The sequence below is a fragment of the Wallemia mellicola genome (genome assembly GCF_000263375.1).
Source record: "Wallemia mellicola CBS 633.66 unplaced genomic scaffold WALSEscaffold_41, whole genome shotgun sequence".
NCBI lineage: Eukaryota > Fungi > Basidiomycota > Wallemiomycetes > Wallemiales > Wallemiaceae > Wallemia > Wallemia mellicola.
Window position 1 is genome coordinate 1 of NW_006531998.1, and position 13,281 is coordinate 13,281.

At 39.8% G+C, this 13,281-nt stretch overlaps 6 protein-coding genes and 3 non-coding genes across 9 annotated transcripts; 4 read left to right on the plus strand and 5 right to left on the minus strand.

The window, feature by feature from the left end:
- The first annotated feature begins 584 nt into the window (after positions 1-584).
- On the plus strand, positions 585-694 carry WALSEDRAFT_t112. Its single transcript has one exon. It is a non-coding gene; the product is annotated as a tRNA-Leu (tRNA).
- Positions 695-1,624: 930 nt separating this feature from the next.
- On the plus strand, positions 1,625-4,805 carry WALSEDRAFT_61656 (pseudouridine synthase). Its single transcript, XM_006960823.1, has 2 exons — positions 1,625-4,090; positions 4,137-4,805. Exons 1-2 carry the CDS (start codon positions 3,594-3,596, stop codon positions 4,768-4,770), a joined length of 1,131 nt encoding a protein of 376 aa, XP_006960885.1. The 5' UTR covers positions 1,625-3,593; the 3' UTR covers positions 4,771-4,805.
- VmaA (V-type ATPase) lies at positions 1,641-3,564 on the minus strand (the record flags this gene model as incomplete). The annotated part of the gene is made up of 3 exons (XM_006960824.1): positions 1,641-1,676; positions 1,726-2,410; positions 2,456-3,564. 3 exons carry the CDS (start codon positions 3,562-3,564, stop codon positions 1,641-1,643), a joined length of 1,830 nt encoding a protein of 609 aa, XP_006960886.1.
- WALSEDRAFT_49586 (hypothetical protein) lies at positions 4,760-5,358 on the minus strand. Its single transcript, XM_006960825.1, has 4 exons — positions 5,260-5,358; positions 5,210-5,218; positions 5,121-5,164; positions 4,760-5,076 (listed from the first exon to the last, which is right to left on the minus strand). Exons 1-4 carry the CDS (start codon positions 5,342-5,344, stop codon positions 4,795-4,797), a joined length of 420 nt encoding a protein of 139 aa, XP_006960887.1. The 5' UTR covers positions 5,345-5,358; the 3' UTR covers positions 4,760-4,794.
- Positions 5,359-5,402: 44 nt separating this feature from the next.
- Positions 5,403-7,955, plus strand: WALSEDRAFT_23143 (Phosphoribosylformylglycinamidine cyclo-ligase; the record flags this gene model as incomplete). The annotated part of the gene is made up of 5 exons (XM_006960826.1): positions 5,403-5,606; positions 5,654-5,720; positions 5,765-7,042; positions 7,089-7,292; positions 7,339-7,955. 5 exons carry the CDS (start codon positions 5,403-5,405, stop codon positions 7,953-7,955), a joined length of 2,370 nt encoding a protein of 789 aa, XP_006960888.1.
- On the minus strand, positions 7,338-8,381 carry WALSEDRAFT_70898 (hypothetical protein; the record flags this gene model as incomplete). The annotated part of the gene is made up of 1 exon (XM_006960827.1): positions 7,338-8,381. One exon carries the CDS (start codon positions 8,379-8,381, stop codon positions 8,019-8,021), a length of 363 nt encoding a protein of 120 aa, XP_006960889.1. The 3' UTR covers positions 7,338-8,018.
- Positions 8,382-10,197: 1,816 nt separating this feature from the next.
- On the minus strand, positions 10,198-10,292 carry WALSEDRAFT_t114. The gene has a single exon. It is a non-coding gene; the product is annotated as a tRNA-Asp (tRNA).
- A 2,142-nt stretch (positions 10,293-12,434) lies between these two features.
- WALSEDRAFT_t113 lies at positions 12,435-12,544 on the minus strand. Its single transcript has one exon. It is a non-coding gene; the product is annotated as a tRNA-Leu (tRNA).
- Positions 12,545-12,647: 103 nt separating this feature from the next.
- Positions 12,648-13,281, plus strand: WALSEDRAFT_70899 (hypothetical protein; the record flags this gene model as incomplete). Its single annotated transcript, XM_006960828.1, has 1 exon — positions 12,648-13,281. A coding segment is annotated over one exon (634 nt), but the record flags the coding sequence as incomplete, so codon positions are not given.

Below are 13,281 nucleotides of genomic sequence, written 5' to 3' on the forward strand. Positions count from 1 at the left end.
GGCATACGTGGGTGTTGCAGGCAAGTAATTAGGTGTTACCCTTTGCTCCCTTAATTCGTGTAACTGCTGCTCGAATCTGTGGGACATCTCCTTGAGAGATTTGTCGTGTTTGTCCTGCTCTTCACGTATGCACTTTTTGAATGTGCTTTCTAACTCACCTTTTAACTTCCCGACGGTTTGCGTCATCACATCGGTGAGATGCTCAGCTAACGAAAGTATATCAAAACTACGCGCTCCGTAATTTTCATTAGCGGTTCTGCGTCTCTTATTTAAATTAGTATTGAGTCTTTGACTCTGTCTCCTCCCGTGTTGCGACGCGTCGAGATTTCCTCGCGCGTCAGCAGCACCGAAATCGAACGATATATCGTTTAAAAAGTGCTCACCTGTGAATTCGGCGCTTGCGGATTCACTGGGAGGGTTTTTATGCCCCTCCGGCAAATCGGCCGATTTTCGATGATGATCGTCCATCTAAACTTTATATTAATTGCTATAAATTAGGAATTAGCTTTTTTTTTGTCTTACATTATTTTGATGCTTAGCGAAGGAATCAACAACTGGAATCTAGTACAGTGGTAAAGTCCAACGGTAAAGTCGGATAGTGGTTATTCCGTTGATTTCAAGCTTAGTTGCTTTCCAAGTATCTTGGAGATTGTCAATGCCTTGTGCGTCGAGAGTTCGAATCTCTCCTTTACCAGGTTCCTTTTTTGTTTTATTTTTCTATGTTAGTATGCAAATGTAATTTTTGCAAGCGTATCCTTTTATAATAGTACTTTTATCCAAGAGTAACTTTCTTGTACGCTCAATTCAAGAAATTTATCCTATTTAGGGTATCCATATTTTCCTGTCTTTAATGAACTATAAAAGTGTTTCAAGGTATAAAAATGTAAAATTATTGAAGTGAAATGTACAAATATCCTTTTTCGAAATCGTCACCAAAGATGACTTCAATTATCCCTAACAATTAGTCGAGCATGGATCATGAATTATGTAAGTCGAAGTTGGTTATCAAAACTACACAATTATAGGTCATTAGAAGTATAAAAGTATCGCAATTTATCTATGACAAGAGACATTCAGTGAATGTTATAAAAGCAGAACGTAAAACGTTTAGATTCTGCTTGAAAATTTGGTGTATGTCAGAATTTGAAAGTAACTGAGTTAATTTCAGCAGGTTGCTTAAGCTTGAGAAGTTAAAAAACTTATGTGTGATTTTTAATTGTGGTTTCATGACTCTGAGGTTCACAGCTAAGTTAGAAGAGTTGGAGATTTTCACAATAAGAGATCACTAACTCATGACAATATAGACAAACAATTTGCAAAACAAAAACTCAATAACTTTAATTTTTGTCACAGTAAGAGTAAACTCGTATTTAGACTCATTTCCTCGCCAGGTTGACTTTGAGATGAGTTTAAACGCTTCTTCTTATGGACAGGTATCACGCGTATGTTGAAAATGACAACGAAGTAATTCTAGCATCGCTTTTAGAATGCTATGCATACCTTACATACTCCAATCATCTGGAATATTACGATAATAAATTGACTGCATGTCGATCTGGAGTGCTATTTTAATTCAAAAATGGCTAACACGTTCGACTTGGATAAAAATAAAATGAATGAATAAAATTAAATGAAAATGATTACTCAATCAACTGTCTAAATTTCTCTTGAATTTCCTGGAAAATGGGTCGTTAATAATTATATGCGTAATGTATTCTTACTCACGGTATTAAGTTGATCGAACTTAGCTGTGATATCCTCTTTACCTTGTGAAGGTGATTCAAACTTCATCTGTGAAAGTTTGAACATAACATCAGAAACACCTTCTTTGATGTTGTTGTATGTTAAGTCACCATCAGCGATTGCATTTTGCGCTTGTTCATTGAAAGTGATAAAGTTGTTAAGCATACCAGCAGTCTTGTAGAATGGACAAAAGCGATCGTATTCACTCATACCATTTTGTTGGAGGAAATCATCCTTCAACATTCTTGCTAATTCTAATGTAACCTTGTCATTTTCACCTAATGCACTTTTACCAACGAGTTGTACGATTTCTGCTAAATCTTCTTCTTTTTGTAGGATTGACTTTGCTTTTGAACGTAAATCTATAAATCCTGGTGCGTTTTCTTCGTAGTATGGCTCAAGGACGTTCGTGTATTTTGAGTAGGAGAGGTTCCAGTTAACAGATGGGAAATGCTTTCTTTGAGCAAGCTTCTTGTCCAAACCCCAGAAAACCTGGACAATACCGAGTGTAGATGAAGTAACAGGATCTGAGAAGTCACCACCTGGGGGAGAGACGGCACCGACGATAGAAACTGAACCTTCACGGTTTGGTGATCCAAGAGTGCTTACGCGACCTGCTCTTTCGTAGAAGGAGGCTAATTTACCACCAAGGTAGGCAGGGTAACCACTATTATAGTTGTTAGATTGTAATATCATAGGTAATTTTACCTACGAGTCAGCAGGCATTTCAGCCAATCTACCAGAAATTTCACGCAAGGCTTCTGCCCAACGGGAGGTAGAGTCTGCCATCATGGCAACGTTCTTACCCTGATCTCTAAAGTATTCAGAAATTGTAATACCAGTGTAGATGGACGCTTCACGTGCTGCTACCGGCATATTTGATGTGTTTGCGACAAGTGCAGTACGTTTCATAATAGGTTCTTCACGACCATTTACTTCAATAGTGAGTTCAGGGAATTCAAGCAATACTTCAGCCATTTCGTTACCACGTTCACCGCATCCAACGTAAACGATGATGTCAGAGTTAGAGAACTTCGAGAGAGCTTGTGAGATAACAGTTTTACCACAACCGAAAGCACCAGGAATAGAAGTTGTACCACCTTGAACACACGGGAACAGACTGTCGAGAATACGCTGACCGGTGAGAAGTGGGTAGTTTGCGGTGAGCTTCTCAGTGACTGGACGTGGAGCTCTGACTGGCCAGAGTTGTGCCATTGTGTGATTGGATTTTTTGCCTTCAAATTCAGTTTCAAGGACGACATCATCAACGTTGTAAGCACCCTTTTCTGCGATATGAGTGACAGTACCAAGAGCGCGTGGGTTGAGCATCATTTTATGATCATTAAGGAGTGAATTCTCGTATACGCTACCGAAAATATCACCACCAGATAAGTGATCGCCGATTGCGACAGAAGGGTTGAAGTCCCACTGGATGGATCTATCGAGTGCATCTGTGTTGATACCTCTAGGGATATAGATTGATTGAGATTTCTCTCTAATACCCTTCAAAGGACGCTGTATACCGTCATAAATATTGGACATCAAACCAGGACCAAGTTCGACTGATAATGGCTTTCCAGTGCGGAGTACGGGATCACCAACGGTTAAACCTGAAGTTTCCTCGTAGACCTGCGCTATAGCTAACTTCCCTTCTATTCTGATAACTTCACCAATGAGCTCGTCATGGCCTACTCTAATCAGTTCGTACATAGCCACGCCATCCAAACCTTGTGCTACAACAACGGGACCAGATACACCGTATACACTACCCAGATTAGACTCTCGTTCTTCGTCAGATATTTTCTTCAAATTTCTAGTCATCGTGGTTAGAGTTTAAGATAAACGGTCAAATGCCAAAAACGCATTCAATACATTACCCGCTATCTGGATTGTTTGCTCTTAACAAGCCATCCGGTATCACTTCTATGGCTTTGCTAGATTCCTTGAAGCCTTTATTTGGATACTCGCAATTGTTTAAACCGCACGAAGATGCTCCTCCGCCTCTACCATCTGATAAGAAGAAGAAAGGAAACAAATGGCGTAAGTCTAGAGGCGGTGGTGCACGAGGAGTGGGTGGTTATGCAGTCAAAGTTGGTCAGGGTGGTACATTAGACCCATTAGCAGACGGTGTACTCGTCGTCGGTCTCAACAAGGGTACAAAGAAGCTCGCAGATCTATTAAACTGCTCGAAAGAGTACACAACAATTGGCTTACTCGGTTGTGAGACAGACTCTTACGATTCAGAAGGCGCAGTAGTATCAAAATCACGCTGGCAGCATATAACAAAAAGCGATATAGAGGATGCATTAGAGGGTTTTAGAGGTGAAATAGACCAATTACCACCAATGTGAGTGTTCTCCTCGCATGTTTGCTTTGCTTAACATCTCGCTTAGCTTTTCGGCGATCAAAATTGAAGGAAAGAGATTGTTTGAGTATGCCAGAGCTGGAGAGACTCCACCTAAACCAGTAGAGAAGAGGAAGTGCACCATACATTCTCTTACATTAGAGGAATTTATCCCTGGAGACAAGCACGCGTTTAGATATCCAATGAAAGAGCTTAGCAGTGAGGATAAAGAAGCAGCTCAGAAAGCACAGGAGTTTGTTGCTAGTGGGACTGACGACAAGAGTGAAGAGAAAGCAGATGATGAAAAGGTCGACAAGGTACTGGAAGGAAGTGAGGAACCACAAGAGGAACCAAGTGAGCAAGCCGATAAGGAGGTACGTCCACCGACAGCTTTCAAGCTCCGGATGACAGTCTCTGGTGGCACGTATGTGAGATCAATTGTCCACGACCTCGGACAAGCGCTCGGTTCATCAGCACACGTTGTCGAACTCACAAGAACACGTCAAGGGGAATTTGCACTTGCAAATGCATCGACAGAAGATGGTGGCGTCTCAACTGGTAGTAACGTTCTCGACTGGAGTGTTTTCGAAAAAGCCCTCGCTGAGAAAAGCGATGAATACAAAGAAGGCGAGCTCCAGGAGTGGGAACAAGACCTCATGCGGGTTATTAGAACGGATATATAGAATGTAAAAATTATACATATTAATTTATTCAGTCGATGGTGTAAAATTTTCTCTTTCTTGGAAGAGTATGTTGAGTGGTTTGAAGAGTTGATCTGATGGGATTTTCTTGAGATCTTCCCAGTTAATCCAGGACCAACCCTCGCACTTTTGAGGCTCTGTCGTGACGGGTGCAACATCAGTATTGTGCTTTGCACACATGAAGATAGTGACGTAGTGTTGTGACTCAGTCATACTGCTGACGGCTGTACCAAACCGCCAGTTGTCTAGCTTAAGTGAGGTTTCTTCTTCTACTTCTCTGGCGGCACACTGTGTTGTCATTAGGGATGTTTGTCATGGAAAAGATAGCACACCTGTTCGAATGATTCACCGTACTCGAGGTGTCCACCTGGCAGGGCTGTGATATATTAGCTATGACTAGCGCTCCATAGAGTGGACATACCGAGTGTACCTATATCGTTAGGAGTCAAGCAACGTAGAGAGAAGACTCACCATGACCTATACTGTTCAGCCTCCTACCAATCAGAATCTGATTGTTTTTGTTTAGAATAAAGCAACCGACGCCTACTTTGATCATCGTTGTAGCTAATCGAGTATGTATATTTATAAATTCTTCTTATTAAGTTACTATCATCATGTCACTCAGAGTACTCATCCTCGGTAATGGGGGTAGAGAGCACACATTAGCCTACACACTCGCAGAATCTAAACTCGTAGAATCTATCGTCGTAGCACCGGGAAATGGTGGTACTGCAGATATCAAAAAGTGCAAAAACTTTGAGTGCGGCCACGCACCTAAGGATTTCGCCAGATTAGTTGAATACGCGGTAAACAACGACGTAGGTTGCAGTATATCTCTATCCTTCTCTCGGAATAACATCGTTAGATAAACTTGGTAATTCCAGGTCCTGAACAGCCATTAGTTGACGGTGTAGAGACTCACTTTAGAAAAGGTTAATTGGTTTTTCATTTTCATTTCTTTATTAACAACCCTCAGCTGGTATCAGCGTCTTCGGTCCATCACAGACAGCTGCACAATGCGAAGGTAGCAAAACATTTGCTAAGGATTTCATGGCTAGACACAATATACCAACAGCTGCATTCCAAAACTTCACAAAAGATCAATCACCAGCAGCGAAGGAATACGTACGTCAATCATACGCAAATGGAATTAGTTTGGTCGTAAAAGCAGACGGTTTAGCAGGTGGAAAAGGTGTTATCATGCCATCAACAATGGAAGAGTGTCTCCAAGAAGTCGAAAACGTACTCGAAAAGCAGCAATTCGGTGCAGCCGGTTCTTCCCTTGTCTTAGAACAGCTCTTAACTGGTCCAGAACTCTCTGTTTTGGCTTTCACTGATGGTTACACTGTACACGCTCTCCCTGCCGCCCAAGACCACAAGCGTATTGGTGAAGGTGACAGTGGTCCCAACACCGGTGGTATGGGTGCATACACACCTGCCCCAGCTGAAACTCCAGAGGTACGCAAGGAATGCCTTCGTATTATCAAGAACACCGTTGATGGTATGCGTAAAGATGGTTTCCCAATGGTTGGTATGCTTTTCACTGGTTTCATGGTCGATCCAACTGGCGTCAAGGTTCTTGAATATAACGTTAGATTTGGTGACCCAGAAACACAAGCCCTTTTACGTCTTTTGTCACCTGAATCTGATCTCGCAGAGATTATGAAGGCCTGTGTTGACCGTCGTCTTGACTGTGTTAAATTCTCACTTAGAGAAGGTGAACACGCAGCTTCTGTTGTTTTAGCATCCGGTGGTTACCCAGGAAAGTATCCAACTGGTGTACCTATCAAGATCAATGATTTACCTAAAGATGTTGTTGCCTATCATGCTGGTACAGCTATCAAGGATGGTCAACTCGTCACAGCTGGTGGAAGAGTTCTTGCTGTTTCTGCATTCGGCTCCACCCTCAGAGAAGCCCTTGATAAGGCTTACAAGGGTGTAGATGCTATCGAATTCGAAGGTAAAACTTTCAGAAAGGATATTGCTCATAGAGCACTCAAGGAGAACACCGAAGAAGGTATGACCTACGCCCAAGCTGGTGTATCCATCGAAGAGGGTAACAGACTCGTTGATCTCATTAAACCAACTGTGAAGGCAACTAAGAGATCAGGTGCCGATGCTGATATTGGTGGATTTGGTGGTGCCTTTGACCTCAAAGCTGCTGGTTTCAAGGACCCTATTTTAGTTTGTGGTACTGATGGTGTAGGAACCAAGATTAAAATTGCTCACAACACAAAGATCCACGATAGCGTTGGTAGGTTTGCTCCATTCGAGTAGTCTGCGGTTAACAACTATTACAGGTATAGATCTTGTCGCTATGTCTGTAAACGACCTTATCGTACAAGGTGCTGAACCTCTCTTGTTCCTCGATTACTACGCATGCTCTAAGTTACAGGTCGATGATGCCGCTGCGGTTATCAAGGGTATTGCAGAGGGATGCAGACAAGCCAACTGTGCTCTCATTGGTGGCGAGACCGCGGAAATGCCAAATATCTACACAGATGGTGAGTATCATGGATGGTATCATCACACCCCTGACAGACCCTCTAGATGACTACGATCTTGCCGGTTTTGCAGTTGGTGCTGTCGAGCGCCCAGAAATTCTTCCAAAGGATAACATCAAGGAAGGCGACGTTCTCGTCGGTGTTTCCTCATCTGGTATCCACTCCAACGGTTACTCACTTGTGCACAAGATTATCGCACATGCGTTCGGCAGTGATATCGATTACCGCAGCATAAAAGCGCCATGGGGCGAACGTTCAGTAGCTGAAGAATTACTTACTCCTACTAAGATCTACGTTAAGTCAACCCTCCCAGTTATTAGAGAGGGTTTAATTAAGGGTATGAGCCACATTACCGGTGGTGGATTCACTGAAAACATCCCACGTGTACTTCCAAAAGGCTTAGGTGCTATTGTGGATGCTAACACCTGGAAGCGTCCAGCTGTTTTCGACTGGTTGCAAAAGAATGGACGTGTTGCATCAAATGAAATGGCACGCACATTTAACAACGGTATTGGTATGGTACTCGTCGTCGACGCACAAGATGCCGAAAAGGTAGTACAAGGAATCAAGAACACAGGTGAAAATGAAGTACATGTTATCGGTAAAGTCGTACAAGGTACTGAAGTTGAAGTTGTAAATGTTCAAGGTTGGGAGAATGCTTAAAATTGCTTTCTATAATTTTTCTTTTTGTTGTTAGTCATGCATAGTGGATTTTGTCATAGAAATTCATATCTTGATTGGTGGATTGAGAGAAACGTAAACTGGTCTTCCTGTACTCTTGACGTTCCTACTCGTAGACAATAACGTGAAAGTGTCGTTTGTCGTATTTAAATGTACTTCGAACTGATCTGCATCCACGAAGGAAGAACCCAGGTAGAGACCTCTTTCATTGCAGCTCACGTAGCCAGCTTCCAGTTCATTAGTACGTAGTTTGAATTTACCATCGTGTGTGTTCAGTATTTCAAACGTAGTATAGCTCCCGAAAGAGCTTGGCAAGAGTACGCCTTCCTCGGACGTTATCTGCTTATCTTCGTCTGTATATAATACCAATTTATGGTAGTTTGGTAAAACTATCTTTGCACTAGCCATGATTGTATTTCCTTAAGGTGAACGTCACTGTCAAGCCAAAGCCGCTGGCCAAAGCGAGGAACATATGAGCATTGTTTGTTGGCCGTGCATAGAAGAAATTTTGTCAAAGGAGACAAATAAACATTTATGATCTTTATTCATTTCCACATTTGTTAGCTTTTACAATCCTCGCTTATATGTTCATTCCTTTGTCTCTTTGAACAAGGGTATCAGCACCTTTGAGCATTCACAGTTAGCAAGTATAATGTATTGATCTAGATCTGTTATACAAATAACTTCCTTCTCGAAGTTTTTCTTGTTACCCTTATCGCTACCCTCGGAATAGATGGAGTCCTGGTTTGATGCGGAATAAAAAAGAAGAGACAAAAAAGAAACTTCCAAATAGAGCGTTGTGTCTCCTTTTTAAAAGGTTTATCCATTCATTTATTTAAATTTTCCATTTAATAAGCGAACACTTTGTGGGTTCAAACCTTCCTAGTTTGCCGATTCAGGCTGCAGCTGCATAAACCGGCAAACCATTACATGCATTAAGTGGAAACTTCCCTATTTATCCCGAATTACGTTTCATACTCTTTACTAAATGATCTATTGGAGACGCTAAGTCCTTTATCACGTTGCTATCTATCCATCCCTAATCCACTCCTGCATTCACTGAAGCTTCAATAGTGAAATTATTATTGTTGTAGCAACTACTTATCAAATTAAGACATATAAGTTCTTGTCTCATGTCATATTGATGATTTACACACCCACATGACACTACTTCTTCCGCTTAGCGATACAATCAAAACAAAACATCATAATGTTGGAATTCGATACATAAGTTAAACACACAGCTTCATTAAGTTGCTAGTAGGAAGATATCGTAATAAGAGGGCAGTACGGAATAAGATGTGGTCAGAGAGAATAAATAAACAAGTGGACAATCAAAAGTATATAAGTAATTCAATCTTCTAAAGGAACATTTTACCTATATGATTTAAGAAAGAAAAAGAAAGAAAAGCCATTTGAACATTTACTTATAGGAATACCTTCAGGTTTTTGCGATAAAGACTAGGTTGTAGTGAATGTTTGATTATTTCATATAGGAAGACAATTTAATAGCTATAATGGCAAAAATATACCTTATATTCATAGTAATCATCCTCATACCTTTCACAGTAATATATGCTAAAGCTAATCATCACAACTTCACTAAGTATAATAATAGCATAACCAAAATCTGATTTGGAAAGTATGCTTCAAGAGCTCATATCTGTCCGCAGTGTCTCATTCCAATTTCCGAGAATCTCAAAAGTAACAGTAACTGAGAGTCGTAAACAGTATTTCTGTCACCCAAATTAATAGTCTGAGGGTATAATAAGAGATACAGGAGTGTTGCGTGGGTATTTGTCAGGAATTGAGGTAACGTGTTGGTTGCTAACGCGGTCAAAGGCATAAATTAGGGATCTTTTAGAAAAACTGATATAAGAAATAGTGAATTGAAGAGAATGGAGTATTGTGGTCCTGATTGATTCACTAATATAGCTGTATATATGAAGAAGCTATAGATATGATGCTGAACATAGCTTCCTTCTCTGATCAATATGTAACGAGTTTAATGATTTATAACAACACATACCTTAACAGGCTCTATTAAATTAAATAATTTTGACGACCATATCTGTTACATCCCCCATTTTCCAAATCTCATCCTATGAAGCACCCCCAGCAGGTGTATATTAATAATTTATGAAAAAAAACATCAAAATTATTTAGCTATACAAAAAGACCCAAAGTTGAAAAAGTACTTTTTGATAAAGGTACAAAAACGAAACTCCCTGTCTGGGAGTTGAACCCAGCTCTCCCGCGGAAAGTCTGAAACCAGAAGTTCTTGACAAGCGGGCGTACTAGCCGATATACTAACAAGGAACCTGTCAGTGGACTCGCAAACTGATATGTGTATCCCAACTATAGTTGCGTGGACCGATAACAGCAGGAAAGGGGCCGATATTATCATACGACAGGTATAAGCTAGTTTTCCTGTCTAAATTCGGCATACATGTCAGATGACGTATACTCACTATTTATAAATCAATCAATACTTGCCTTATCTTATCAAGAGATGGCTACACCGTAGTGATAGAGTTGGAAATAACAACACCATGTAAGTGACGGCATCTACAACCACTTGCACGCGGACAATAGATGTGCATCTGTTAGATCATCACTAGTATATCATCCCCTTACATCAAATTTAAATACAGCGTTGAATAAATTCGCAGGAGAAAGGACACGCCTTCTTCTTGCGTTCAAAATAATTTTGTTATCCTGAAAATGAAACACTTTTTTGAGGATTCTTCTTTTACGGGATTATTTCATATAGTTTCCATTACCTCATTGTCCTCATTGTCCTATTTTTATAATAATTAAAGAAAATAGTGGAAGTTGTATACATCAAGAGCCATATTTCATAATATTTTCTATGCAAATGTATCGCTGGACAAAATCGTTGGTATAAGTGTTCTAACTCTAAAACACACCTAAATTATAATTTCATTTACGTTTTTGAAGTCAACATGTCACATGGTATCATCTAGGGTACCAGTTGAAGTTCTTCAGTTCAGTTTTTAACTACTTCAGGCTTGAAAGGTTTGGAGTTTACTTTTTAAATCAACCACAGGGATACACATTCTTTGAGGTAAAGGTGCTAACTTTTTTACGTACAATTATATCATTCGTTGAGCAATAATGCGTAGTTTTGTTTGTTCTGATACAAGGTTAAACATATTTGAAGAATCCAATATGATTTAAATAATCATAAAACCATTAAATCAGCAATAAATGGTAGCACGTGATTTTATCTTTCAAATACTTATTCAACTTACTGAGATTTCCCTTCATGCATAGATTGAGAGGCAAAAATGACGGGAATCAATTTATTAATTTCCAAAATATACTACAAGATATGCCAACATACATAAATTATTTAAAATAATTCTAGAAGCGGTATGACCATCTTGTGATAAAACGCGAAGACTTGGAGTCATGAAGGTGTAAATAAGGCTATATCAGCAGATTTAGTTTTTGGGGCAATTAAAACAGCATACATCGTATTTTAAAGTCAAATCACATCTGCTTATAATATAATGCCAGTGCCGTTACTCAAACTTTAAAAGGTTTAGTAATAATACGTAGATTTATCATTCGTAAGAAATACATTTAATATTCTTTTGAGGATCGTCAAGCCAACCATTTTTTGGAGCACAAGAGTGAACGCTAACTAAAAGGATACTTATAACTGCTGATCATGAGCAAATAACCTATCTCTTAAATTTTTTACTCTACAATATAGATTGTTAGTCCACCTCTTATAACAGCAAATTTGAGAGTATACTATGATCTATGGCGTGTTTGTAAATTTTACATCTTTTCCTTTAGTAACCTGTTATTCTTGCAAAATACATCGCTTCTGGATTCTAAGCGTACCCGATTTGAATTTCAGAATAGAATGAAAGATTCACATTTCACTTCAGAACCATCAAACTGGCAGATCAACATGACACAGGAAAAAAAGGATGAATAATCAGAGAAACGCCTTACCTTGCCCTTGCAGCACTATAATTCCCTCCCTTACAAGTAGAAAATAGTTAAATCATAAAAGTAATATATACCCAGATAAGTAAGACCGCAATAGATAATAGTGATCAACTAACCTTCAATTGATTCTGATATGCTTATATTATTGTTGGAAACTCTGAATTTATGAATATATCTCTTGATGCTAGTCATTAGAAATATTGCACTCTTAATATTTTTTGGTTGTTTCATTGTTCTTTCAGCAATAATGAATGTTATCGTGCTAACTCCATGCTTGTCCAATAATACACGTGTTATCTTCCAGCACTTATATGTAGTTTCCCATCATCAATTGACATATGGCACTGTAGGATAAACACGCTTAAGTTTGTGAATCAAAATAATAATACAAATAAAACTTATTAAAATACACAAAAAATTAATATTAAGGAAAATAACCAAAAAATTGCTCAGAATTGAATAGGGCAAAAATGCTGGTGAAGGAGAGATTCGAACTCTCGACGCACAAGGCATTGACAATCTCCAAGAAACTTGGAAAGCTTATATGCTTGAAATCAACGGAATAACCACTATCCGACTTCACCGTTGTACTACATCAGCTTTTTCTGAACAAAATCTTAGTCTCGATAATATTCAATATTTCAATTATCGAGCTATTACGTCATCGCAAATTTTTATGTACCAAAGATGGACGCTCATCATCGAAAATCGGCCGATTTGCCGGAGGGGCATAAAAACCCTCCCGGTGAATCCGCAAGCGCCGAATTCACAGGTGAGCACTTTTTAAACAATATATCGTTCGATTTCGGTGCTGCTGACGCGCGAGGAAATCTCGACGCGTCGCAACACGGGAGGAGACAGAGTCAAAGACTCAATACTAATTTAAATAAGAGACGCAGAACCGCTAATGAAAATTACGGAGCGCGTAGTTTTGATATACTTTCGTTAGCTGAGCATCTCACCGATGTGATGACGCAAACCGTCGGGAAATTAAAAGGTGAGTTAGAAAGCACATTCAAAAAGTGCATACGTGAAGAGCAGGACAAACACGACAAATCTCTCAAGGAGATGTCCCACAGATTCCAGCAGCAGTTACACGAATTAAGGGAGCAAAGGGTAACACCTAATTACTTGCCTGCAGCACCCACGTATGCCCAGAAAGCAGCTCAAGGATCTCCAATGGTACCGTCGAAGAAAGCGATTACGCTCACACTCCACCAAACCGACCCTACCAAACCTGTTCTAAGCGAAAATGAAACTAAATCAGCTGATATTAAGAGGATTATGGACGAACACATTTCAAAGACGTTCGGCGACCGCC